We start from the raw sequence: 26,132 nt of genomic DNA, 5'->3' as shown, positions 1-26,132 counted from the left end.
TGTCATTTTTGTTGAAATTTGTATGACCTTAAGCTGCTTCTTAAGTGTTAAGTCAGTTATTAAATACTGAGATATTTAAGTCATTTTTATTTTATATTGTTGTATAAGTAGAATATACAATACATTTATTTTATACACGCAATACTACAGTGCATGTGTATGTTCATATTGAACTTATTCATTTCTCATCTTGTCCTTTTGTCCATTATTTGTTATTTGTCAAATTTTGATCTTTTGTCATTTTAAAACCACCCTTCTCTGTTAAACTGGGTTGGGGACAGGCATTAAGTGTTGTGCATTGAATTGACAGAGGTGCAATAGAAAATAAATAATACAAAGGATGATTTTGGAGTGATCCTTTGTATTATTTCTGTTGAGTTGTCTTGAAGAAAAAAAACTATAAAGCTCTTTGAAAATGAAAGGGTAGGGATTATTTGCCAACTATTTGAGATTTAGATATTTTTCATGGTAAATGGTTCAAGACCTCACATCATCATGTCAGCTAGAAGGCTGTTTATCCGACAATAAAAGTCAGCTCACGCACCGCCACTGACCGGGAAGACCTATTTGCTACGGTGGTGACATATGAATGGGTATGGTTTTTACCGGTGGGCATGCTACATCAGTACTACTCAAAGTGGGAAAGATTTCTCCTTCATATTAACAGCCCATGAGGACAGGCCCTCAGGCAGCCCTGCATTAATAAAAGACACGAATGGGTTCTGAAGTGGCCATCACTTCATTGGCTCTGCAACACTTCCAATAACCATTGTCTGTGAACACAGTTCATCGCTGTATTCACAAACGTTTGCTGAAACTCAACCATACAAAGTGGGAATTGTATACAAACCAGATCAAGAATCATTGATGCCTTCTCTTAGTCTGAGCTCATTTAAAATGGAGTTAGGTGACTGAATGGATTGAAAACTGACCTGTGGTCTGACAAGTTGAAATTGGAAATTCTGCTCTGATATCATACAGGCACAGTTATCTGGAGAGAAGAGGAGAGGAGAGGGACCATCTAGCTTGCTTCAAGTACACAGTTCATGGTGAGGAGATGCATCAGTGCACATGGCATGGGTAACCTGCTCATTTGTGAATGCAACAGTTAAAGGGATACTTCACCCATTTGCATTAAGCATTGTATCAGTAGTAAACTGGTAGTATTTTTGAATGGTCGTGCATCCAGCCCTCATTTCCCCCTGAGACTGGAAAGTTCTGTATTTTTAAGTCTGAAAAGGAGCTTCCAGTGACGCAAATATCATCATATTGCTTCACTGGAAGCTGATGCGGTTAGCGGTGTGAAACTACAACGCTACCTATCACAGATCAGTGGGTGGGACCTCACTCCCAGAATCAAAACTTAACGTCTGCCATATTGCTTGGAAGCTATGCTAACAGGCTCTATGGAGAAAGCTGATAATGGCGAAAAAATATAAATATAGCGGTGAGACGGCTACTGCCGACAGGCCGGTCTTGTGTATTGGCTGTTGGGGCCGCAAGCGCTGGCCGGCGGGTCGCCGCGACTCATGACCGGCCTGTCGGCAGCAACCGTCTCACGGCTATATTAAGTGCTAAACAGGCCTTTTCTGCAGTTCTGACTTGTCACCGATGGTAACTGTTTGGGCCGTTATGAAATGTACAATATATAAAACAGCTACAGACATATAACATCCTTCATCAAGCAAGAATGGAAAAACATTCCACTTTCTACATTTATTTGTTTTGTTGTCCTTGTGCTATTTTCAATCAAAAATGGGGGTTAAACGGTGTTGGAAATCAAAATAATAATAATTTTCATTTTTTACGCTTTTTGAAACAGTGTTGTTCTGTATGTGTGAATATATATGTACGTGCATATTGTATAAAAATGTTTTTGTGTGCATATACTGTATTTATATACACATTTTATAAATGACTTTATTGAGTATATACTAATTATATATACATATACATACAAACATATACAGAGACTTACATTTTCTTTCTGTTGATATCATGGCTTTTGAGGTGACATATTGTTTTTCTATAATTTAACATCTATTTAACTCAATACAATTTCAAAAGAAATATGTTTTTCATGGTAATGCACTCATGTTCACTATGTGTACAGCCAAATAATAAATTAAATATGTTTACATTGATTTTAAAAGGCCAACATACTCCAGCCACAGATTATAGATTACAGATATCCTTGAGCTAAGAAAAAATCCTCATGGTTGAAGATACTGATTTAACCACAATCTCACAGATCAACAATCTGCCAGCTCATAGATTCAGGCTGCAATTCTACAATTCACTTAACAGACAATTTTATCCAAAGCGACGTACATTTTTACTGGAGCTGCATCTTTAAGTTAACCACCTCGACATGACATTTTACCAACGTCACATTTGCAACAACAGCTGTGCTCAGCAAAACAAAACAATAAGAAAACTGTTGGAGCAGAAGCTCAAAGTAGAGAGGCTGCAGAATCTGATGTTTTTTTTGCTGGTCGACAAATCAATCAAATGATTACATTTTAAACTCATGAAGTGTGTTTTCAGCAGGGATATCACTGCCTGTATCCTTTAAATAATACAAAGGTCTTCTTTTGAGTGATGAACTGCTGTGCGGATTAGTGGAAGCCGATTATTGGCACATACTGCACATGATGTTTCCTGCGCAGATAGACACAAGGCCAATCCTATTAATTGGACAGATAATGCTTCAGGTTGCAGCTGCTTTCAATCAAATCAAAAAAGAGAAAATCTCAGTTGCAGCAGGTGTTCCTGAAGCCATTTTTCTGCATGGTTTATGTAAACAGGTACGACACAAAATGCATGACCACTGCCTGCTCTGTCCTTTAGCACGAATCTGTAACATAAAAGCCAGTGTCCATTGAGTTGTTCATGGAAACTGCTCCACTTTGTGCAGCATGCTGGAGGAGTGTTTCATGCGATGCATGGTAAAGAAAAATGTCATCAGTGTATGATGTGGATTAATTTGTTGTACTATTTTCTTTGATCTTCACATCTTCAGGCAGAGCTGTAATGGCAGGTAACTGCATGAATTTGGAAACCGTCAAGCTGTATTCAAAGACCCACCAACAGCAAGATCATAACACACATTGCTGCTGTGTGAATGCTATGTTTTTCATATCGGTTTAATTTACTCTGCAGTTTTGGCAGCCAATGTGTGCTGCCTTATGGGATTAAAAGATGAAGTCACAGCAAAAGTGTGTCAGTGTCTATGATTTCACTGTAACTGTTTGTCTCCCTCTATTGGCTGACTCATCAATCATCTGATCAATTACAGCATTTCAATTAAAACGTTGCATTGTGAATGGTTCAATTACTGTTGTAGTCATTGTTGACTTTTTAGCCAGTGTCTCAGAGTGTGAAGTTGCTTAATTTTCACCCTAAATAAACTAAACTAAAATGTTTTTTTTGCCAAAGTAGAAAAATATTCTACTGCAAGTTGAAGTTCTGCATAGAAAATGTAAACCTACAGATATCCTGTTACCAAAATGCACTTGAAGTAACAAAACTAAGATTACAGTTACTGATAAATTACAATATATAACATTATTATGTATCTTTGTACTGATACACCAACAGGTAACCAGCATTAAATGTAGCAGGATAACCCTCTGAGTTTTGTTTGATAGTTAAAGTCTATAACAAATTATATTAAATGAGCTGGTCATGTGCATCGTATCCTGCAATACTCAGTCTGTACAGATGTTTATGTGGTGGGCTAAAAGACAGCATACACATACATGAAACATTATGGAGTACTAATGGAAAACTAACCAAAGTCCAGCACTTAGGTTAGTTGTTGCCTATAAGAAGAAGATATAATTTAGTAATCTTGCGAGGGGAAATTCAATGTTACATTATTTTCTTGAACATGTTACACACACACAGGCTGAAATACACACATGTGCACAAACAGGATCCTATGGACATGCAGTAATGGAGAGATGTCAGAGTGAGGGGGCTGCTCACATCAAACGCTCCAGAGCTGGTCAGGTGGGGGGGTGGTCAGTGCCTTGTTCAAGGGCACCTGGGTAGTGCTCGGGAAGTGAACTGGCACCTCTCCAGCTACCAGACCAATTTTCAGTCTTGGTCTGTACTGGGACTTAAACCAGTGACTCTCCGGTTCCCATCCCAAGGCCCTACAGACTGAGCTACTGCCGCCTTGTATGAAAACAAAAAAAAAACATCGACACCTTTTTGTTATCATAAATCCTTTAATATATGAAAGAGGCATATTTTAACACAATATACAGTGTAACAGACCATGTCCCACAGTTTTCATATACAACATATCTTTACAAGGCTGCCCATCTGAGTGGACAGGTCCAAACTGAGAGAATGGGTGGATAATATAGTTTGACTGCTGTATTCTGATTCACACACAAAAAAACAACAACTACAAACCATGAGTAAAACTGAGAAGAATGTTTTTGTTGCCCAGCTGAACAAAAAGATATACCTGTATATTAGTGGTTTCAGCGTGGTTAAAAGATCCTTTACTTCTGTATCCCTGGTCTTTTACTGCGAGCAAATTTAAAATACTAATCTTCTACACCTTCAAGTTAAGATCCCACTTGTGTCTTGCTTAGACATCACGACCAGGTTTAGAAATACCAGTCTGAAAAACGGTTATATTGCTCTTAATATGTTCTGCTTCTCTGTGCTCTGATGTGACCTGCGTCTGCACACCATGAGGTAAAACTTGTGAAAGTCTGATGCGCAATGAAATATCAACAAAAATGCCTCAAGACATGAGCCGACTTTCAAGCAGGCGAAGAATCACAGGATAGATAAACGGAGTCACATTGACAGTCACTTTGAATTAAATGCATAAAGGCAATAAAGTTTCAGTTAAAGCATTCATAAATGCATATGTAGAAAAGAAGCGTCATGTCAAGAACAGATTATCAAAACCTGGACAAAACTGATCATTTTTTAACATTCAGAAATCATCCACATTGTTTGCATCTACAGAAGACAGGCATCACTGAACTGGTTGATTCTGGTGATTAAAATGCTTTTGTGATTGCATATAAAAACGTCCATGTCGGTCTGCACACGAGCCTGGAAACAGAAAGAAATGGAATGCTCATCTGCTTTCACGCTCACTTAAACACACATAAAATTAAAAACCAGAAAAGAAAGCATCACTAAAGACGACTCTTCCTTCCACATTCCTTAACTTCATTTGTCTTGTGCATTGCATTGCATAAGGGTAAGTAGATTCTCTAACAGAGCGTGGAGCACTAGGTCCATGCTGATTAAGACTTATACATTCATGGTATGCATAAGGCTCCTCCTCGGGAATGATTTAACTGCCCACGGGGAAAGCAGAGAAATTAAGAGGGTGTTTCGTGATGCAAGGCCATTATGATAAAGGACAAAGCTAATTAGAATTGTTTCTTTCCCCCCTCCTTTCCCCCACATTAAAGAAATACAACCCAGAATAACCCAATGCTGTTCAAACAAGCAGGGAGCCACCTTAATAGTTTAAAAACCTGCCGTGCTGCTATCAGAGATTATTATAGCCTTATTGTCCTTATTACCAAGGTGACTGTCTGATTATTGGCATACCCATTCAGACACGACGGTGGCTGCAGAGAGCGAGAGAGAGAGAGAGCAGGAGGGCTTTTTATTTAAGAGCTGCAGCTCTGTACTGCAGCAGAACTGACACCCATGGCCTCCATGTGCCTTCAGCCAGATCCTCAGCATCACTCAAAAGAAATCAGCTGTCCGCTTTAGCACGTACAACGTAAAATCTTCTTGCATGTCTAAGCACTCAGTGTTTTATAATGCAGGGACGGGTTGTTTAAGAGCCTGAGCAGACACTTCCAATTAAGGGTGATTTGATTAAAAATGTCAAAAAACAAAAACTTCAAAGATTTGTTAAATTAATTAATCAAACATTTTATGTTCCATCACACGTTTTCAAAAGATGAAGATTGTAAGGTTTGGACGTTGGAGAAAAACAGCACCAGTTTCATTCTGATCTTCTCGACTCGAGTGGGACGGATTGATTTTCAGCAGTTAGTGAAATCAAAGAGGCCCACACACATTTAGAAAAACAGGATGAAAAAAAACTAAAACAAACAAAAATAATTTCACATCAGGCGAACGTGGCAGCTTCGGCTGAGAATTTACGAGAGCTGTGAGCCGTTTCATCCTGTAAATGTTTCTATATTGGATCTGAGGGAGAGAAAAAAACACATGTCCTCTCTGCTCGTTCGAGGCTCTGATTACACCTCGAGAGCTGATATGAAAGAGCGCCTCCTATGGAAACTCATCCACTTCAACTGTGAGACGTCATTAAGTGCAGATGTGTTGTGCTCCACTGGATCTTTGCTATTCATGATGCCTCAGTTCCAATGACGGTTGTTTGTCTTGCATTTTTCTTTTTTTCCCCTCCAAACAAGGCAGAGTTTAAAAATACATCTACATGACAGGCTCGGGGAACAGGTGCAGTCATATAAGGTAGCGTTTTGAAGATGTGTGTGGGTGAAAGCACCATGTGACATGTACGAACAGCGGGGGATCATACGTTGCTTTTGCAGAAGCAAGTCTTATGTATATGTGTATATACATATATATATATATTCTGAAGACAGACTCTGTGAAGCAGGAAAAGTTTGGTCTCCAGTTCACCGAATATTAATGTGACTTATCTTTCAACCTCTTTGCTGTGCAATTAATAAGATGTTTATTTTGGCCAAGTGCATGTGTGTGAATATATGAGGCTGTGTGTGGTCAAGTAAATCCCACCCAAATCCTGCCTGTGCTGTGTATCTGATGTCTAGTATTATAAAGTGAACTCCAGTATTTAGGCAAATACATCCTGTGAGGAACATGGACAAGATGAAAAGCTGGGACGGTGACATATTAATGTGAGGAGGGACATCAACAGGGAAACATAAACAATTTGTAAACTTGAGGAAATAACTAATTATCTGAATATCCGCTCAGCATGGAAACAATAACAACATGACATGCTGTTGAAATGCCATAATGTGAGACTAGCTGTTAGCTGGGTTATTGTACTTAACAACAATGTTCTAGTCTCTGTTAAAGCAGCATTCATGTTACACTGAGGCTGATGCTAATATTAAATACAAAGCTTGTATTCACTACTCTACTGAAAAGCTCAAACAAAGAACAAAACAATGAATCAAAGATAAAAGCGATATTCTCGTTTTTAATTTTTTTGTTTGATTTCTCATTTCAACTGGCACTTCCAACATGAAAGGACAATAAATTCACATTTTGGCTGTGTAGAAACGCTATTTGTTTGTTCTTGGCATTCCTAATAAAAATCAGAATTGAAGCCAGACAAAACCTTGAGAGTTATCGTGTGGCCAGCTGATATTATTTGGTCTCCATAAGGACTGCTAACAACGTCAAAAGTAGGAAGCTATATAGCAGTTGACTGAGGGGTCAAGAGGTATAAACAGGTGCCTGCTGAAGTCAAACAATCAGTTCAGAATAAAAGTCTTTGAAAGGACAGGAAAGAAACGTATTAATAGAGCTCATCTTATTTATAAAAAAATATTTCAATAAGCAAAAGGACAAAATATAAGACAAGTGTGGTAACATAGTCAAGTAAAAAGGCCCCGAACCAGCAATCCCATGTGCCTGAGGGATGCTCAGATAAAAACTTTCTCGACTATCATGAAACCATTTTCCCTGTATAGCAAAGACCTGCCACCATAACCACACCAGGCCGCTCTCTATACTATAAATCCTTCAGTAAATCAACAGATAATACAATCACTGCAGGGCAAACAGGACCACATACGAGGAGCTGTCTGCTTTAAGTTAGTCTATCTAAATTCAACAGATATGGATGGAACAAAAAATAAAGATATGCTCTTAACCGGTGGCATAAAGCATATATCTTCGGGAGGCCCTGAGGTACAGTGGGGGCAGGGAGCAGAATTTCCATGTAAAGAAAGAGAAGAAGACAAAAATGTCACTGAAAATTAATGGCACTTTTTACATTTGGAGTTCAATCTCCTGAAATGATTTGAAGTTGCAGACTTGACCAGCCAGTGTCCGGAGTCTTTCAGTGGTCATAAAAAGGTCACAATGGAAAAATATTACACGCAAAGGATTCCTTGTTCTTGTTTCCCGCCCAGCCAGCCAACCACGCTTGCCCTAAAGCAACAAGTGGAGATAAGCACGCTTAAAACAGGGTGTTTGTAGGAGGAGATGTTCAACTCCTCGCAGAGTGGAGACTGGCTCATTGACAATGTAACGCTTCACCTAAAAAGGGGACCTGTTGTCACTTTTGCTTTGTTTCTTTGTTGTCTCTTATTTTCGATCTTCCAATCTCCTAGCTGACAGGAGTCCGAGTGCAACTGTGCCCCAGATAAATACACTTGTCCAACAACAAAATGAGAGGAAATAGGAAAAAAAAGAAGAATCTAACTGAAGTAGGCAGGATCATCCTCTGTATATTTGGGTTAAAATCCCAGCTGAGTGGTAAACAAAGTGTTGACTGTTTGGTTTGTGTGGGGATTTTTGTTCTCCCCGTTCAAGTGTCACTGATCATCAGGCAGGTAAACTTATTTTATGCTGTGTGTACATGTGTGCTGCTTAACTCAGTGGCAATGTGGACTGAGTTGAACGTTCTCGGCTCTCCGTCCTCTAGCGGACAGGGCTGTTTGTGTGCTGTGTTGACCTTGTTGGTCCTGAGGGGCGGGGTTCCCTTGCTTCACTTCCTCTCCTGTCACCAGTTGGCTTTGACGGCCTTGACGTCACTCACCAGGTTTTGAGCGAGGCAGATACCAAAAATCTGAAGAGGAAACCACCAGGACATTAGACTTTTAGTTACAGAAAAACAACAGCATGTTACAGCAGACTACTCTAATTCAGAGTTGTTATCAGTAGTCACCACTAGATGGCAGTGATGATGCAAGATCAGAACCCAGGCATTGTATGAGTTGTATGTAAATACCTCATTTCAAATGCACCAGGGATCCTCAGGTAAATGTTTCCTCACACAAAAAGTCTATAAACACATTTTTCTTACCTGTAAAAGTGCAATACCGACAAAGATTCCAGCAACAATAATCAGGTTGTCCTGAAGCCATCTTTCAAACTGTCCCACACAGCCCTTGGTATAGATATATTTCTGCCGGTCCAGCTCCTTTTTAATAACAAAAACACATTAGAGATATATTTAAGAAAATGCATGTCTTTTTTTACTGGCATTGAAATGAACAGTTCACAGAGCAGACATCACCCTTTTTTATGACGTAAACAGCATACCAACTGTGCCCTATGACTAATGTTAGCCAAAACAAACAAAACACAGATAACATTTTGCTCACTGACTCCTTCACTTGGGTGGAGGGCATGAGGAGTGAGTGATAGCTGAGTCACTCTTAGATTACAACATGTCAGTGTCTGGAGAATATCAAGGCATTGTGTTCAGTTTTCTTAGAGGATCCTGTCAGGACTGAGCCAACAGGCAGAAGCTGTTTCCTGTTACCAGACAGATGGCTGTTTGTGCTGTCAGATTCAGCCAATGATGTATGTGGTGTTTTCAGATGGAAAAAAAGGTGTAATTTAGAGTGGCAACAACACTAAACTTGGGGGGGGGGGGGGGGGGGATGGGTGTGAACATGAGTATGTACAATGCTCTCTTTGTTGCACTTCAAGATGAGTCAAGCAGTCAGACCCTTTGTTCTCTCGTGAAATCTTAAAAGCTAGCATTTCAACCAATGGGACGCAAAGGGAGCCCCTTTTCGGCCAATAAAATAGCAGGAAACACTATGTTGTTCAGGCTCTGGACTTCCTCTGAAGCTATTTCAGCCCTCTCTCTTTGTTTTGCTGCTGTCCTCCCCATGTCTGCTGCTCTTCCTCTTTTCCCAGCCTGCTCTCCACTAACAAGCTGCACAGGAACTTGTGCACGTCACTGATAGTTCCAGCAAAAATGTCAACAGCCAGGGCATCAGCATAGAGCATGGAGAGAAAATTAATTCATACCAACTCAGTGGCAGGTGGTTCACTGTATTGCAGTGTGCCTAGCAACAGCAATCTCTCTGACTGCAGTGCAGTGAGTTGTAACCACCACACCCACACACAGAGGAAAAAGGAACGGACTGGCATAACCCAGCGAGTCGCCAATTACAGAGTGTAGTAAGGCTTCTCTCGAGGCTATAACTGGAGCCTAATTACCCCTGTTAGAAGAACAATCTGTTATTAAAGGCAAGAAGCATGCAGAGTAGCCTGTGTGCTATTTAACCCTTTGCATCTCATATCTCCATGTGTCGGCCAACTGTTCCACAGTACATTTGGTATTTTTTTAAATGTTAAGTACAAATGCTATTAAAATCTTATTAGGACTCCAAAGTTCTATTTCAATCAATAATCAATGTCTAATATGGATTGAGAGTAGCAATCAAGGTGAATAATAGCAGATCAACACTCTAGCCTCAAACAACAGCTTAGATTGTTTCAATCAAACTGGTCTGCCGCGTGTCAATCAACGCGCCCTCAGGAGTAATTCCACTCTGAAGCTTATGTCATTTCAGCCAGACAGCTGACACTGTCTGCCAATCATGCCCCGTTCCTGCCTCTGACTCTAATATGAATGAGAATTGGTTCTGCTATAATTGAATAGGACTTTAAAAAAAGATTTAGGCTCATTTGAAACATATCATAACATGTAATATTCATTTTTCAGACAGAAAGGTCTTTAAAAAAAAGAATAACTGGAGAGTGCAGTAAAACATAACCAAGGCTATAGGGATGTGCAGAGATCAACAGAAGTGGTAGAAATGTGTCTGAGGATACGAACCCCTTGAAGTCGAACATCATAGCCGCACTGCGTGTTGATGACATCCTCCTGCAAGAGCAACACAAACATGTCAGAACCTCAGAACCTTCAGCTTCTAGTCTTAGTGTTAGAGATGGTGAATGAAGTCTGACAGATTTCAGGAAAAATAGATATGTACACATACATGCGTTTTTTTGTCTATAAAGATCAAGCCAAAGGCTTTGAGAGAAATGAGATCTGCTAGTTTCAAGTCATTTTGGAGAAAGTTCCATGCAGAGGGGGCAGCAAAACTAAACACTCTTTTTAGAGTTTATCATCCCAGGAACACAAGGCATGGTGTGGTAACATAGTCAAGTAAAAAGGCCCCGAACCAGCAATCCCATGTTCCTGAGGGATGCTCAGATAAAAACTTTCTTGACTATCATGAAACCATTTTCCCTGTATAGCAAAGACCTGCCACCCTAACAACACCAGGCCGCTCTCTATACTATAAATCCTTTAGTAAATCAACAGATAATACAATCACTGCAGGGCAAACAGGACCACATATGAGGAACTGTCTGCTTTAAGTTAGTCTATCTCCTGGTTCTTTGGAGGTATGAACATAAATACGAAGGAACTAAACCAAGAAGAGCTTCACAAATAAGACTAAGCCAGTGTATATACCTGTGCAACTTCAAGGATGGCAATTAGATTTTGATTCAGGTCACAGTGATGAGTAAGGCGTCTACAACCAGTTACAAATCTAAAGACACAGTGATACACCGTGTCCAATGACTGTAAACATTTAGCCTAGGTACCAAATCCTAACTTTACCTTGAGTTTAGAGGCCAATTTGGCAATATGTACTTTAAAAGACAGCTCACAGTCACAACATGATCTTTGTTTTACAATTGTTTATGACCAACTTTAGTTCTTTCAGACTAGACTGGACAACATTGAATGCTGACTGCAGAAACTCAAAAGCTTGTGCAACAGATGTTGAACAACAATAGATGACCGTGTCATCGGCATAAAAGTGATACATGGCATTCCACAAATTTTCAAACAGGTTATTATTAAAAATGGAAAATAAAATAGGTCCTAAAATCGAGCCTTGGGGCACCCCATTTGAGATCTCTAAAGAGGAAGAGATGGATCCTGCCATTTGCAGTCATTGCATTCTGTTGGACAGATAGTTGCTAAACCAGGATGCTGCTTGATTTGATACGCCAATTTGATTGAGGATCTTGATCAATAATCTGTGATCAACTGTATGAAATGCTTTTGACAGATCGATAAATAGAGCAACACAAATATTTTTTACAATCTATTGCTCTAATAATGTCATTTAAAACCTTAAAAGCAGTTGTAACAGTGCTATGCTGTTTCCTACTGATATTTACATAGGACATTATTAGCATCCAAAAAGTCCTTCAGTTTATCACTAACGATTTTTTCAAACACTTTTGCCAGAATGCAAAGCTTTGAAATTGTCCTGTAATTGTTCAAATTTGAAGGTTCACCTCCTTTTAACAGGGGAAGAACAAAGCAAACTTTTGGGATTTCATTAAGACACATTAAGACACATAAGACTCAAATTAAAAATATATGAAAGAGTCTCAGCAATAAAAACAGCAGCCAATTTGAGGAAGAATGGCTCAAGTTTATCAGGACCTGCTGATTTTCTAGAGTCCAGTTTCTTTAATGCTCTCTGCACCTCAGTGGTAGACACTGGCATATATTGAAAATGATGATCAGTAAGTTGACTTTCAACCTCAGGTGCCAGAGAAGCATTTTCATAATTTTTATCGGACTTTGCCCATTCAGCATGTAAGGAGTAAAATTAAAAGCCAGCCGAGATAAATTGTTCATTAAAACAATTAAGCATGGCTGATTTGTCAGTCAGGATGCAAAAATCTATGTATGGTGGAACATGACTGGTTGACACATGGCCAGAACAGGATTTCATGACTTTCCAAAAAGTCTCTGGGTCATTCAGATTTTTGTTGGTTTCAGAAGAGATAACAACAAGTTATTTGATGGACTTAAGAGTGTGGATCCACAACAAGGAAGATATGTATATTTTATTTTCTGTTTCAAGCACTTTCTAAATCCATTTTCATTGTTTAAAAAGCAGTAAAATTTTGAAAAGAATTTTGCAATCAAGTCGTGTCTACACTTTTGTATTAAGTCTTAGCAACAGCTCAGTGATTTGTCTTGATTAAGAATTAAGCTAACAATGTATATAACGATTTAAGATTTCTCCTGTATTATAATCATTGAATAACTTACTGCAGGGTCTTTGACACAGCAGGAGAAGGGGACTCCACAGCGCTCCCTGCTGGGGTTCAGCTCAGTGCAGTTGAAGTAGATGTTCAGGTTCCAGTCGTCGGGCCCATGAGCTCCACAGCATGACCACTGAGACAGCAGCAGCAGCAACAACAGGGAGAGATTAAACAGCCAGCTCTGCTTAAGTGACAGATTTATTTCCTCTGATCTGGTCTTGAATCAGCTCTTTAGAGCATGACTCAGGTCAGCCTGGGTGGGCAGCCAGCTTACTGTGTCGGGTAGCGGTGACAAATAGTGAGACACAAATGGCAAGACAACAGTGGATGTAATCGCCTTTACAGTACATCATGGCAGAGCCCGGTGTTTACACACGGGAGCTAATTATCTAAACTGCTTCATTCATATAATTGGATAATCATTTGAGGGGAATACAATCACATTAATCAAGAGATTTACTACACAATGGCAGAGGCTGACTAATTCTCCTGTCTGGCCAGAACTGAGAGGATATAAGATCCCTGTTCAAACTCATAAAAACAAAAAAATATCAAAAGAAGGGAGTGACTTTTTCTGGCTCAAAAACAGGGGAGTTGGATTTATTTTAACCATTAGTGTTACAACATTTTAAGTCATTATGTGTTGACTCACATATTCTTGGGCAAAGTCAATGAGATTCTGCAAGTCGATGTCATCGCGGTATGCCTTGACGTTGTTGTTGATGAAAAAGTTGAGCTGGTCTTTGATCCAGTCTTTGAAGACGAAGGCGAGGATCCCCGTAGTCAGCTCCAAGAAGAAGATCAAACCCAGGAACACAGAAAACTGGGGAGTATATGATGCACACAAACACACAAATAGAAGACAATAAATATGTTACTTCAGAGAATCTGGGTGTGCCAAAGAGAATTCTGTTTGATTCTTTTAAGAATTAAAGGAAAACAGCTCTGATGAAAAGTCCCTTTGAGGGTCTGGCAGTGAGGCCTCTGCTGGTATGCTGAGTGAAAGTGCGGCAACAACAGCCGCAGTCCCAGGGGTACCGTTATATCATCCGTTTACAGTAAATGCAGGAGAAGGGGCTAATGATAAATGCACAACAGCCACATTAGCTCCTCACTCTGACGCCTGACTTATTGCTGCTAATGGACATCGGCTAGAGTTAATAGCTACTCAGAATCACAGCCAGCAACAAGGCAAGTTTGTCTCCATCAGTCACATGTTATTATCAATAAAGCTGAACACAAATAAACCTCCCAGAATGGTGTTGGGCTTTGGAGTAACTTAAAGCTAGGAAAAGACATGTTGGGGAGAATGTGTTTTGATCGCTTATAAGGAGGCACAGTTCAGGGATTCTGATCATGGCCTGATTAAACAAGGCCATGTTCAGTTATTACACATATTTGTGCAATGCATTTTTCCATAGCATCCGGCATGAATGAGTCACGTAAGTGATACTTGCAGCTCCGACAGCCTCAGCTCTGGTGTGAACTGCAAATCTAAGGGGGCGTGAAGTGGTTGAAATGGTGTCTGTGCTCCGTGTACGGGCTCTGACTTACAAATTTAAGTAGGAAGGTGTTCTCTCTGAGCGCTCCAATACAGCCAGCGAAGCCGAGGACAAACATGACCCCTCCGACAACAATAAAGAGCCATACTGGGTCGAAGCCCCCCAGGTCTGTGATGGATGACAGATTGGACAGCACACCCTGAGGGAGAGGGAGACAGACAAAAGAGAGGGGTTAAATTTGAATACTTCAAAAATCAATCCTCACTGTCTCTCCAGCAAACTCCCAGCGACATTTCTCACTCTACAAAAACACGAATAACCTTGACAAGAACTCAAAAGACGGATTTTGACTAATGCCACAGCTAAGAGGCAAGCTGGGGCAGCTCTGTCCAGAGATAGAAAGACAATGCTGTTGTTTTATTTGAATTGTCTTATATAATCAGTTTGTAGCTTTCTAAAAAAATAAATCAACGTCCCTTGATGTTTGTTTGTTTAAACGACGTTTAATGTTTCTTTCCTCCTCTTCTGTATCCAGCCTTCAAAACTGGTTACATTGATCAGAGGAGGCACAGCTCTGAGCCTTCTGCAAACATTCCCAAACAGACATCTGCCCTTCCTTTCTGCATATCCTGCCCTCACAGCCCGAGGCCACAGTGCATCCAACATATTTTCCTGTCAAGTCTCTCTCCTGCATCATGCCTCACTCTTACAAATTTCTCTCTAACCCTAGCATACATTACAGCTTGATACAAAAATAGTGGACCTACTGGAGTATGTGTTAATATCAAAGGATAGTACCTAACATGCATGTGGAATCTAAAGTATGTTCTGGTTCATGCACCATTTCTCATTATGTTTTCCATGTTTCTCACCATCTTGAGAGGGATCCCACCAGTGTTACTTTGTGTAAATGTAGGCAACTGCTCTGGAACCTGACAGGCTGTTTGATCGTCACGTTCAGTGCACATGTCAAACACTTGCAGCTAAAGCCCAGGAATCCGGGATCTCACCCTACTTAAGTTAAGCTCCCACTGTGCTGAGCTGAAGGACTTCTATAGGACAGAGTTATAACTGCATGCTTATGTTTTTTTTTTATGGTGCAGAATAAAATGCCTTCATTTGAATTTAAGCACAAGGCCCTGAGACAATAAACAAGTCTGGAAGAACGCAGCCGGCAGGAAATTAATCATCTTAGTCACTGAGACCAAAACTCACTAATATGCCTTTCCAGTACCCACTATTCATCATTGGGCCTAATCCCTTTAAATTATTCACGCTGTTCCACTGAGGTACTCCAATGCAGGCCTATTTGCACAGAGTTCAGGACCAAGACGTTACTAATCAGTACATGTTTCCACGCCGGAGCAGCATTTGTTCAATGGACTGGTACAACTTCTTGATAATTAATGAACAAATTGACTGCTTTCTCAATTGGTTGGAGTTTAAAAATGGCCACTGTACAAGAGGTTGAGAGCAATACCTGGCCTTTGTAGCTAGTCCACTGGAAGATAAAGAGTAACCAGTTTGCAGGCAAATGTGAGGCATTTACTTGTTGATAGCAGTGAGGCAAATGAGTTGTGGTCCTGCAGCTCTCTATTTGTTTGTGTGCCCATTTTAGGCCTCTGTTAACTTGTGCAACAACTAGAAAAAAAAAACATATTGACTCAGCATGACTTCAACAGTCACACATCTTAACTAAAGCTGCCTCAACATAATTCATTTCATAGGACATGTTTACTAAGACCATTACCAAGCAATATGCCTTTAAGTGCTACAAAGCATTTCGGGATGAGTTCACTTTCAACAGCACCTCTCTCAAAAAAACTTTGTTTTCATCTCCGGTCTGCCTCGTGAATTATACTACCAGCTCATTCCTGCCAGAATATGGAGAAGAATCTTAGCTATGCTGTAACACTGTGTGTTTGTGTGCATGTGTTTATACCTACCTTCTCCGCCCATGCCCACAGGCCTATGCCCAAGAATGCTGCTCCGAGTAACTGTAAGACAAAGCACACAGAGGAGACTTTGCTGTAAGACTGAAAGTAAGAGTGAAATAATCAAATCAAATCAGGTTAAATCAAATAAACCATTGATTAAAGTTAGAGAAAGGGGACTTTATGAGACACATTTACATTGGAAAAAACTCCTATCTCGGAAGCTTGGGTGCGGTTTAATCACATTTGATTTACAACATTGTCTCCATGACAACATGTAAAAGCAAACCAAACAACTGTCCTTGATTTGGACTGTTAAAGATGTTAACCTTTGATTGTTACATATTTTCTGATAAACATATTCCTTACAACCTAACTCACATCAGCAAGCACAGCCAAACACAAATAGTAAAATAAAACCAGTAGCGAGTAAAACGGACATGAAGATCTTCATCAGTTATAGAATTAAGCTAACTGATCAAATGTGCTTATACTGTCTGTAACCCACACCAAATTCTTTTCACTTGCTCTGGACAGAGTAAATGATTACAACTGCAGGTTACTACAGGTGAGAGTCATTGCACCGGGCTGCTTAAGAGGTTGGAGGATCTGATATCCTTCGAATTAAGGAAAATCCCTCCAGTATTAGCCTCGGGCCCCATGGAGCTAGCTTACAGTTCAAACAAACAGACTAAAAAAGCTTTGGGTGATACACTCGAATGGCAATGATACTTATATATAAAAGTATAATATAAAAAAAATAAACTAAAAGACACAACAATAAGCATTCAGGATTATTCTGACCAGACTGTGTTAAAATTCACATTACCATGCAGCTTTGTTTTGCTCAAATAATGTTGTCTGATACACTTCTCCACTAACACAAAAAGTACTTCTGCAGAGATTTAAGCTGGTAATGAACTTTGCTCAGGCAGAGTCTGAAATATAATAGTCCCAATGAAATGGGGGGTAAATCATATCACTGGGAAGCCGATTAAATCTGGAGAAACAGGTAAACTGATGGCAATCCGTCAGCCTGCTTAACAAGCCCAACAATGTGACAGTATGCCAAACAACAACAGCTGCTGTGAGGGGTTGCTGAAGGGCTGGCCTGTGAGCTACGCCAGTGGTTGTAGTGAAGCGTGCAGTGGCTTCAGCTGGGAAAGTGACACGCAGGAAGAGTCACGCTATGCAGCGAGGCGGAGATCAGGTAGAAGAGATTAGACTGACAGAGTATTAAACAATTTATCCCGTGAGTCTAAACAATCCACCTGGATGGAAAAAAACTTGTAGTAAACAACTCTCACTTTAGTGCGTGGAACTAATTACACATTTCTTACAAAAGTATAATTTTTCTCAATGTGTCACTGTATATTTTGGATGATTATCAAATGCAAGAATTGAATCATGGTTAATCATAGACTTGCATTGACTACAACTATAAATCAAAGCAAATCTCCTCTAGTCTTCTTGAAAACTAAATGCAAAACCCAGTAACAGTTTTTATATCAGAAATCTTAATGTATGTATTTTATGTCCACAGATAGTACCTACTTTGTATTTGATAGAAGTTCAGTTTGCAGTATGTGGTAGCACACAGTTGGGCTTAATTATTTTAAAGGAAAATAATGATGTCTGGATGTCACAGCATCAAGCTCCCTGATACTTTTGGGACAGCACAACACCTGCATGTGTTATATAACAGGGCAGGACTTTTTGGCCGCAATTTCTCACTCTCACTACTTTCAAATCAGAGCCTTGGGAGCCATAGACGCAGCCCACAAAGGAGTGACCTTGAGAAAACCTGATGGCCACACTGCACCTGCATCTTCTTTCCATACAGGACAAACATAGCCAAAAAAGTGATGTTGCATTAAAGCAGCCCTTTAGAGTTTAAAATTCCCCAGAGGTTATCAGAAGGAAGTGGCCCCCGTGTGCAGCAAAGTGGTCTGAATTCTAAAAACGAGATGCCAAGTAATCACTCAACATGACTGCTCTGTGGGCTGCATAATAATTTCTGTTTCCAACATTACTCAGACATTAAGGCGGAAATAAGGAGATTCTGCAACGTCAATATGGATGGGGGATTTTTATTTGTAAAAGTAGCAGGCCCACTAAGAACGACTAACCCTAACATGATGACGAGCCATCGAGTTTTCGAAATAGAAGCAGATCTTTAAGATGACCATGTGGAAGATATTAATTTGTCTACCATGAATGCATTATTACAACCCTAATGATTAAAAAGAACCTAGGTTTAAGTTGGACCATCCCCAGAATCTAGAGCTGTGTTTAAGTGCTTCAAGCATTGTTAGGGAAAGTAGAAATATACAGTGGTATCAGAACTACAACAATCAATACTGATTCAGACTCACGTTAGGTGCTAAACTGCTTATGTGTAAGAAGTCAACAAAAAAAATCATAGACACCTAGAATTAAACAATTAATTCTGATGTTCGTATAATCAATTACAGGACACCATGACAGTTCAGTGCGGCCTCTTTTCACTTCTCTCTTCCCAGCTTTCAAGTTTCTTCTTCTGAACAGTCCAATAAACTAGGTAGAGAAAAAAAAAAACATTACTTCTTCACTCTGGTGCATCTAAAATAAAAAACACCGACCAGACGCTGAACCAGAAAAGTACGTCTGTTATATTTTCTTGTTATTTTCGGTCAAAAGTACTTCAATGCGTGTCAACTTGCATTTCCCACTGTCATAGCTTGAGGCGACCTCGAAGGCAGCATTAAAAGTGAGACAGCTTTGAGGCATCCATGCCTGATAGCCTGTCATTTTGATTTACTATTTCTTCCAGCATTTCTGAATCTCTTTCTCTGTCAGGCAATACTTCCATCAACTTTGTTTTTGGAACAAATAATAGATTTGACCCTTTACAGAGAAGACTCAACCTGATCCAGACTTAAAATCACAACTAAAATGTAGCTTAACAAAGTACTTGATTGTAAAGTCAATCATCTGCCATTGTGTATTTGCCTATTTAATAAAAAAACATTTTTTAAAGTATTTTCTGCGCAAATTTTAAAGTCCCATTTGAAAACCAGCCTTCTGATACGATAAGGTTTGGACTGGAGGGAATGTGACTAAGGTCACTTTCACATATTACCTCCGGTTGTGCGATTCAGGGGTGAAGTTGCAACATTGTTGCATTTTTCTTTTGGTTCGATTTGCTTTCAGATTGCACTTTGTCAAGCGCACCAAAACCTGTCAAATGTTGTGTACCGTAGCCAGTGCCACCAGTCACTAGTTACGGCTGTAGCGCTGGTCAGTGGCTACAGCCAACCGGCCCATGACCTGAAAGTAGACAGCGGGACAGTGGAAGAATGGCATCCAATAGCGCGGCGCAGTTTGTCAGTATTTTGGAGATTAAGGTATAACTGGCATATCAACCGGAATGATGAGAAACCACACTTAGCACACGCACAGGCATGTTAACCTGTTAGGAGGACTGAAGGTTGGTAACATTAGCCACGCTAGGCAGACCTATAAAGACGTTGATACAGAAGGCCAAATTCAACCTACAATGAACTGCATTTTGGTTCACTTCCCTTTGGTACAGAAAGCTTTCTCACCTTCAGCTCACCGTCCTCAACAGAGTTTGTTTGAGCCTTCACACCACCCCAAACCAAACAAACTATCCAACGAAGAGCACAGATTTTGTTAGGGCTCAGGTGTGAATACACCCTGAGTGAGCACACTGAAACCTATCTACTATGGCTGTCTTTGTATAGAGCTCACATTCCTTTTTATTTAATTTTACCACAGTGTAATTTGGGAAGCAATAATAAAAGTCCCTGGATATGAAATACACTAGTAGCCTACCTACCTGTGCTAAACTCTATCACTGCAATCAAAGTGCAACTCTGTATGTGTTATTTTCCCTCCGTAGAAGTAGGTAAACACTCAAGTTAAATCTTACACAGAGGACCGCATAAATCTTCTGGTGTCCCTCAACAATTAAGCCATAAAAACAAGCAAAATTCCCCAAGGGGATTAATAAAGTACATATTTTTTCTTAAAAAAACACAATACTGTGTGTCCTTGTTTGTACTTGCTTACTTTATACCTCATGCTTTTGTTTCTTTGGAGGTAAGATGTTTTAAAAGCCCCTCAGGATTTGCTTCTTTAAATCTCACCTGCTCTGGTATGTAATTTATTTTCCTTTCTTCTGTAAATTCTTATCACTCTATTTAATTCCTGTGCTTTTATCGCTGTACTTCTATGTTTTATCACAGAGCGAATAGACAAAATCTAGAACTAGATGTCATTGTATATGTGTTCATTATTCAAATCAAGCACCCTGGTTATTTCTCTGTCAAGTGCTGCTGAAGATGTGTCCCTTGAGGAAGAGGGGGGGGGGGGGGGGGTTCTCGCCATGTGGACAGACAGATTATCAACACTTGAGGAGATGCCTCCCTAAGCCAGCTGATCCCATTAACCTCGACTAACTAGCAGACAAACCAGGCTCCACGCTGCCTGGTTACACACACACATACACACACACACACGCACAGGGTGTAGACTTACTCGAGTGTGATGACTGCCCTTTCAATGACTCCCTGAAAATCAGAATTTCTAATACAGGCCGTCCGTGTGAAACTTGATGATATGATATCAGCAGCATGGCCAACAGTTCCTCTGATACCACATCAAGGCAATACTTCACCGCATTCACACTTCTCTACACTTGTTACTGAAAAATCTATATATTCATTTGGCTGATTAACTGCAACAGCATGTAACTACAGTCAGTTTCAGGGCTGAAATGCGTCAGGCTGAATTGGACTTTGAACACTTGAGCCTGAGTCTATAATCCAGAGAAGTTTAAGTCCTGTTCAAAGCCATTTTCTTGCAGCCAGATATACATGAAGATATAGTGTAGACCCCAACTGAGACAGACTGCGATTGACACGGATCTGAGGGAAACAGCAAATAGAACCAAAAGCTAATATTTTCCCTCAGAGAGAAGACATCAAAATAGGTGACATTGGGTCACAGAGCACAGGGTGTTATAATAAAAAGTTCTTGATTTGTATGATCAATGATTCCAAAAATACAAAATAAGAATCCAACCTGAAAAATTGTCTGAAAAAATATAAACGTTTAAAGTGTTGATCAATTGATTTTACACTTATTTTTCACCTTCAGGTATAAATCTACAATGCTTCCCTCCAATCCAGTTAGAGCCGCTTTAAAGTATGTGGACAAATCAATCAACCTTTAAACTGTGGCTTGAGTGGCGGGTCACCAAATAGCTGCATTTACACACCTCATTCTTCACAGCCATCTACCTGTGATGTTATCACCCAACATGCATTTAGGTGCCAAATGTGAGCATACACTCTGAGCTGTAGCTGGCTAATAATACACTGACTGAATCCAACCAACTCAGCAACTGGGTTACAGCTTAACAAGCTCTTAATTACAGCATGCAGGGCCTCCAAACATTTCAGCAGCTCAGGCAGAAAATATGATTAATTAAGTGCCTGTGATGAATGTGTGTGTTGTACGGTCGAGGGAAGGTATTGTTGTTGTTGTTGTTGTTGTTGTTGTTGAGTGCGACTACCTATGTGTCAACAGAGTTAGGGCACTGGAAGAATTCACACAGAGAAAAAGACACTTGGTTTAAAGCTGCATTTTGTTCACAATGTTTAGGGTCATACAAGCATTCTGTCTCAATTTAGGCAGCATTTTGAGCCTGACAAGCTCACTGTAGGAAAGACAAATGAGCTGATTTGTGGAGAATAAACCTCATCTCTCTCCATTTCGGCAATGCACCAGCTTGTCTGTCAAATGCGGTTTCGCAGCACACAGACAAGAGCAAAACATCTTCTTGTGATTATTAACGGAAACAGCCGGCGAGCTGGAGCTTGTTCTGCAGTTTCACAAAGAGCCTAGACACAGGACTGTTAGCTTGGCCTGATGGCAAAACAGTCTGAAAGAGCCCAATATGAGTCAGACAAATCACTATCGCCCTATGACTCAGTATTTCCTCGATGATTGCTCAGTCAAATTGAATTAAAGAGCACTTTTCATTTGAAAACCTTACTGAAAAATGTATTTGTGCAGCTGTCTTTAAATAAAATATCCTGCTTTGGGCATGTTGGCTATTCATATCATCTCAGTTTCATGAAAAAAAAACACCCTATGATACCAATACATTTGTAAGAGGGCTGTTGAGGAAAGAAGAGGCTGTGACTTAAAGGGGAGGAATAGAGCCAGTTGCATGTGGATGCCATGTGCCGTCGTCAGCTAAAACATACGAGGGGAAGAAAATACTGAAATACACCCATTCCTCCCCCCAGTCTTTGTTATCACCAGCCCTCTTTGTGCGTTTTTGGGTGTGCGAGTGAGAGAGACAATGGTTTCCTGCAGAGACTGAGCACCATAGTATTGGAGGGAGTGAAAAGGGTGCTTTGAAAAGAGGAGGGCTGGGTGGTATTCAGGCCTATCTGGCCTTTTCCCTCCAACAGTGTGGTGGGAAGACCCTCTGGGGCCACAGACACGCCATTCCTTCACCCAAAGACATTATATTATGCCAGCCGCACAGAGGCAATGCAGAAGGGGAAGAAGGGAGGGGTGAAGCAGACTGAACAGAGGAACTTTTCAGACTGAGGAGGGATAAAGATTGATGGAGAGAGCGGGGCTGTTGTAAGGGAGATGTGGGCTCAATTGCCACTGGTCAAACAATACAGATGAGACTGCCATTTCTCAAACACAATGGTACTAATCTTTACTGCCAAGCCAGAGCAGGAAGACGAACTAACATCAGCAACGATCTTCCTCTACCAGCTTCTCTTACAGACAATCGTAAATGATAAACAATAAGTACCAAGTAAGAGTATCTGAAGAATAACATGCTTTGTACTAGCACAGGGAATTGAATATATGAAAAATATAACTATATACAATGTGGTATTGAACAGTGTAGATATTACAGTGTGTCTGGGGCTCAACAATAATGTTATCCATCTTTGTATCAGTATTGCACTCGTGTCTGAACAACTTGTTGACTGGTTTACGTACATATTTCACAGTTAAAGTAAACATAAACAACACGGTGGCTCATTTTCCAGTTTCCAGGTTTTAATAGTCCAGGATATTTAAGATTAAAGTTTCTGACTCTCAAAGGGAGGAATTTAAATTACTTGATATACTCGGCATTATAAAAAAAATGTATTTAATTAAAGGAACTGTTGCACCTACACATCATACAATTACAAAAGGACTATAAGATAAGAAAAGAAGTAAATGTCATGTTAACAAATGCACTTTTATTTGCTAAATAAACATCTCCACCGACCTTCACTACTTTCTGTCATCTCTTTGCTTACTAACTTCCTCTGGGACAGAAGCTAAGGTGAGTCAATATGTTATGCAAATTACCAGCAAATGAAAAGAACAACAATAACAACAACAGCAGCAGCAGCAGCAGCAGCAACAACAACAACAGCAGCAACATGACAGGACAAGAAAAAACATTTATAGTGGACTCAATTGACTTAAAGCTACCAAACAACAGTGCTATGCTAACTTTGCCCTAATATCATACAACTTTAAGGTAGCATCATTACGGTCGTTTCGACACGCAAACGGTACTAAAACAGATTTTACTCACCCAGAATAAAATGTTAATCCCAAATAAGAAGTATTTGAGGCAGCAGCTGACTTCGGCCGCATTAAAACGACGTTTTCTGCCCATTTTTCCACAGGATAGTGGTGGCTAACTCAAGAGCTAACTACACAGCAAGCGTTACTACGGTTGGTGGTTGAAAAGCCAGACGAGACAAATATTAACTCAAACTCGATGATAATAATCTTTACTGCCAAATCAAACAGAGGGACTAACATCAGCGCACTTTTATCATGCTCTTCCTCTGACTTACAATCAAAACCGAAACTTAACTAAGCCGATTTAAAGTGATCTGCTGCCCACTATTAAGCAATCGTGTTTCATTCATGACAGGAAAAGCTGACAATGAAAAAGGACTTCAGAATAAAATATATAATCTTCAACTAAAATGTTAAAGTAGTGATAAGTAAGTTAACTTTTAAAAGTAGCTTAACTTTTAATGAATAAAAGTCCAGATCCCTGTTTTTCTTTTTCAAAAATAACTAACTTTCTGTGGGACAGTCAATGAAAGAGGTCATCTGTCATGTATTAAAACAACATGTAATAAAACAACATGTGGCAAAACTTATGATGAACTTTTCTTTGTTGACTCAATTAAAGTTTAAATTCGCCTTAAGATAACTTTGCCAGAATGTAAATAAGACTCCAGTGAGCATATTTTGGTTGTTTTTCCCTCACAATATCAACATGCAACCGATTCAATGATTGTTTTCACTTACCCAGAATAAAATGTTAAATCCAAATAAGAAGTATTTGACGCAGCAGCTGACTTCTGCTCCTTTTAAATGATGGTGTTTTCTACTCATAGTGGTGGCTAACTGAACAGCTAGCTAAGGTAACAAACCTTACTACGGATTGTATTTAAAAAGATTAAAAACTGCAGTTCTTGGACTACTGGCGCCAATACTTGTTGGCTCCATCAGCCACACAACGCCGAGTTTACTCGCCGGACAATATTAAGTAAATCAAACATATGAGGCTAATTTTCTTCTCGCTCTAACCATGAGCTTGCTAGGCCAGCTAGCTCGCAACTTCTATGGTTAGCATGAGCAGCTAACAACAACAAATGCAGGGGCACGAAAAGGCACAGACATTCATCTGCAGTGCAGTCGATATTCAAGCCTCCTGGCGTTTATTTTGAAGCGCAGCGCAGCGGGGAAGAGGGACAACGCTGATGGCCTTTCTGCAACCTAAACATCCCCTCGGTTATGTCTGTTACATCATCGTCGCTTGAAATCTTCATCCTTGTTGTTTTTGTGCTGTGAAACAAGCCCCTGCTGTCAAACGAGGAAAACCACTCAGCTGCCTCTCACCCTTTTCACCTCAAGAGCGGCCTCTCGTGTCTAAAGTAAAGGTTTTCTCTATTCACAACACAATAAGGAAAGGCAGCATTACTATGATAAGGTAAGTGAAGTATATATATATGATATACAGATGTGTAGCATGTTAATAATTCAGTTCAGAAGACATTATATTTAAGAAAAAAGAACCAATAGAAATATTCCACCACAATGTACAGAAGTAGCCAATTTTTTTTATGATACATTGTACTTAATATTTTGAAATACAAATCTGCTAACAAAATAAAGCATGAATACAGTTGTAGATAATGATCTAAAAAACCTACTGTAAAGCTGCTGACTTTATGTCCCCTTTGCAATTGAGTTGAATGATATGTGTGATATCTAACACAGAGATATCACCTTTTCCCCCTCAGCAATGCAGCTGTGCCAGAATCACATGAGTTGAGATCCTGGGATGCATGAAGTGATGTGAGTATCCAGATAAGTCAAGTTCATTTCTAAAGCACAGTACAACAACTCGTATTGAACAAAGTTCTGTAAAACAAGAGAAACATTCAAATTGAAATACAATCCCAGTAAAAGACCAAGAGCTTCTACAAACAAAGATACTGCATAAAATGAAACATGAGAACAAAACAATGGCAAAGATTGAATACCATAAACAGAGTAATCTTACAAA

At 39.8% G+C, this 26,132-nt stretch overlaps 2 protein-coding genes across 3 annotated transcripts in view; both read right to left on the bottom strand.

Annotated features, from left to right (window-relative positions):
• The window catches only part of anxa6 (annexin A6), a 165,893-nt gene that overhangs the window by 49,884 nt on the left and 89,877 nt on the right, over positions 1-26,132 (bottom strand). The window lies entirely within an intron of this gene.
• Positions 7,191-25,421, bottom strand: tspan17 (tetraspanin 17). 2 transcript variants are annotated; one of them, XM_061048719.1, is made up of 8 exons: positions 24,869-25,421; positions 16,514-16,564; positions 14,620-14,766; positions 13,718-13,888; positions 13,073-13,198; positions 10,820-10,867; positions 9,047-9,163; positions 7,191-8,809 (listed from the first exon to the last, which is right to left on the bottom strand). In XM_061048719.1, the coding sequence occupies exons 1-8, from the start codon at positions 24,953-24,955 to the stop codon at positions 8,744-8,746; spliced, it is 813 nt and encodes a 270-aa protein (XP_060904702.1). In that variant the 5' UTR covers positions 24,956-25,421; the 3' UTR covers positions 7,191-8,743. The 2 variants fall into 2 exon arrangements, with proteins under 2 accessions (XP_060904702.1, XP_060904703.1); XM_061048720.1 differs by lacking the exon at positions 24,869-25,421 and adding an exon at positions 24,135-24,486.

This window comes from Labrus mixtus, chromosome 10 (genome assembly GCF_963584025.1).
Source record: "Labrus mixtus chromosome 10, fLabMix1.1, whole genome shotgun sequence".
NCBI lineage: Eukaryota > Metazoa > Chordata > Actinopteri > Labriformes > Labridae > Labrus > Labrus mixtus.
Note: the sequence above shows the minus strand (reverse complement) of the source record. Positions and strands in the feature narration are given on the sequence as shown.

Bases quoted from the DNA above. Each gene is read 5' to 3' on its own strand.
- tspan17 (XM_061048719.1), bottom strand. From the start codon at position 24,955: ATGAGTAGAAAACACCATCATTTAAAAGGAGCAGAAGTCAGCTGCTGC. The intron at 13,199-13,717 runs GTGAGTCAACAC...CTGCTGTCTCAG, and splicing joins TTGACTTTGCCCAAGAATAT to TGGTCATGCTGTGGAGCTCA. The intron at 10,868-13,072 runs GTAAGTTATTCA...TTGCTCTTGCAG, and splicing joins GCTGTGTCAAAGACCCTGCA to GAGGATGTCATCAACACGCA.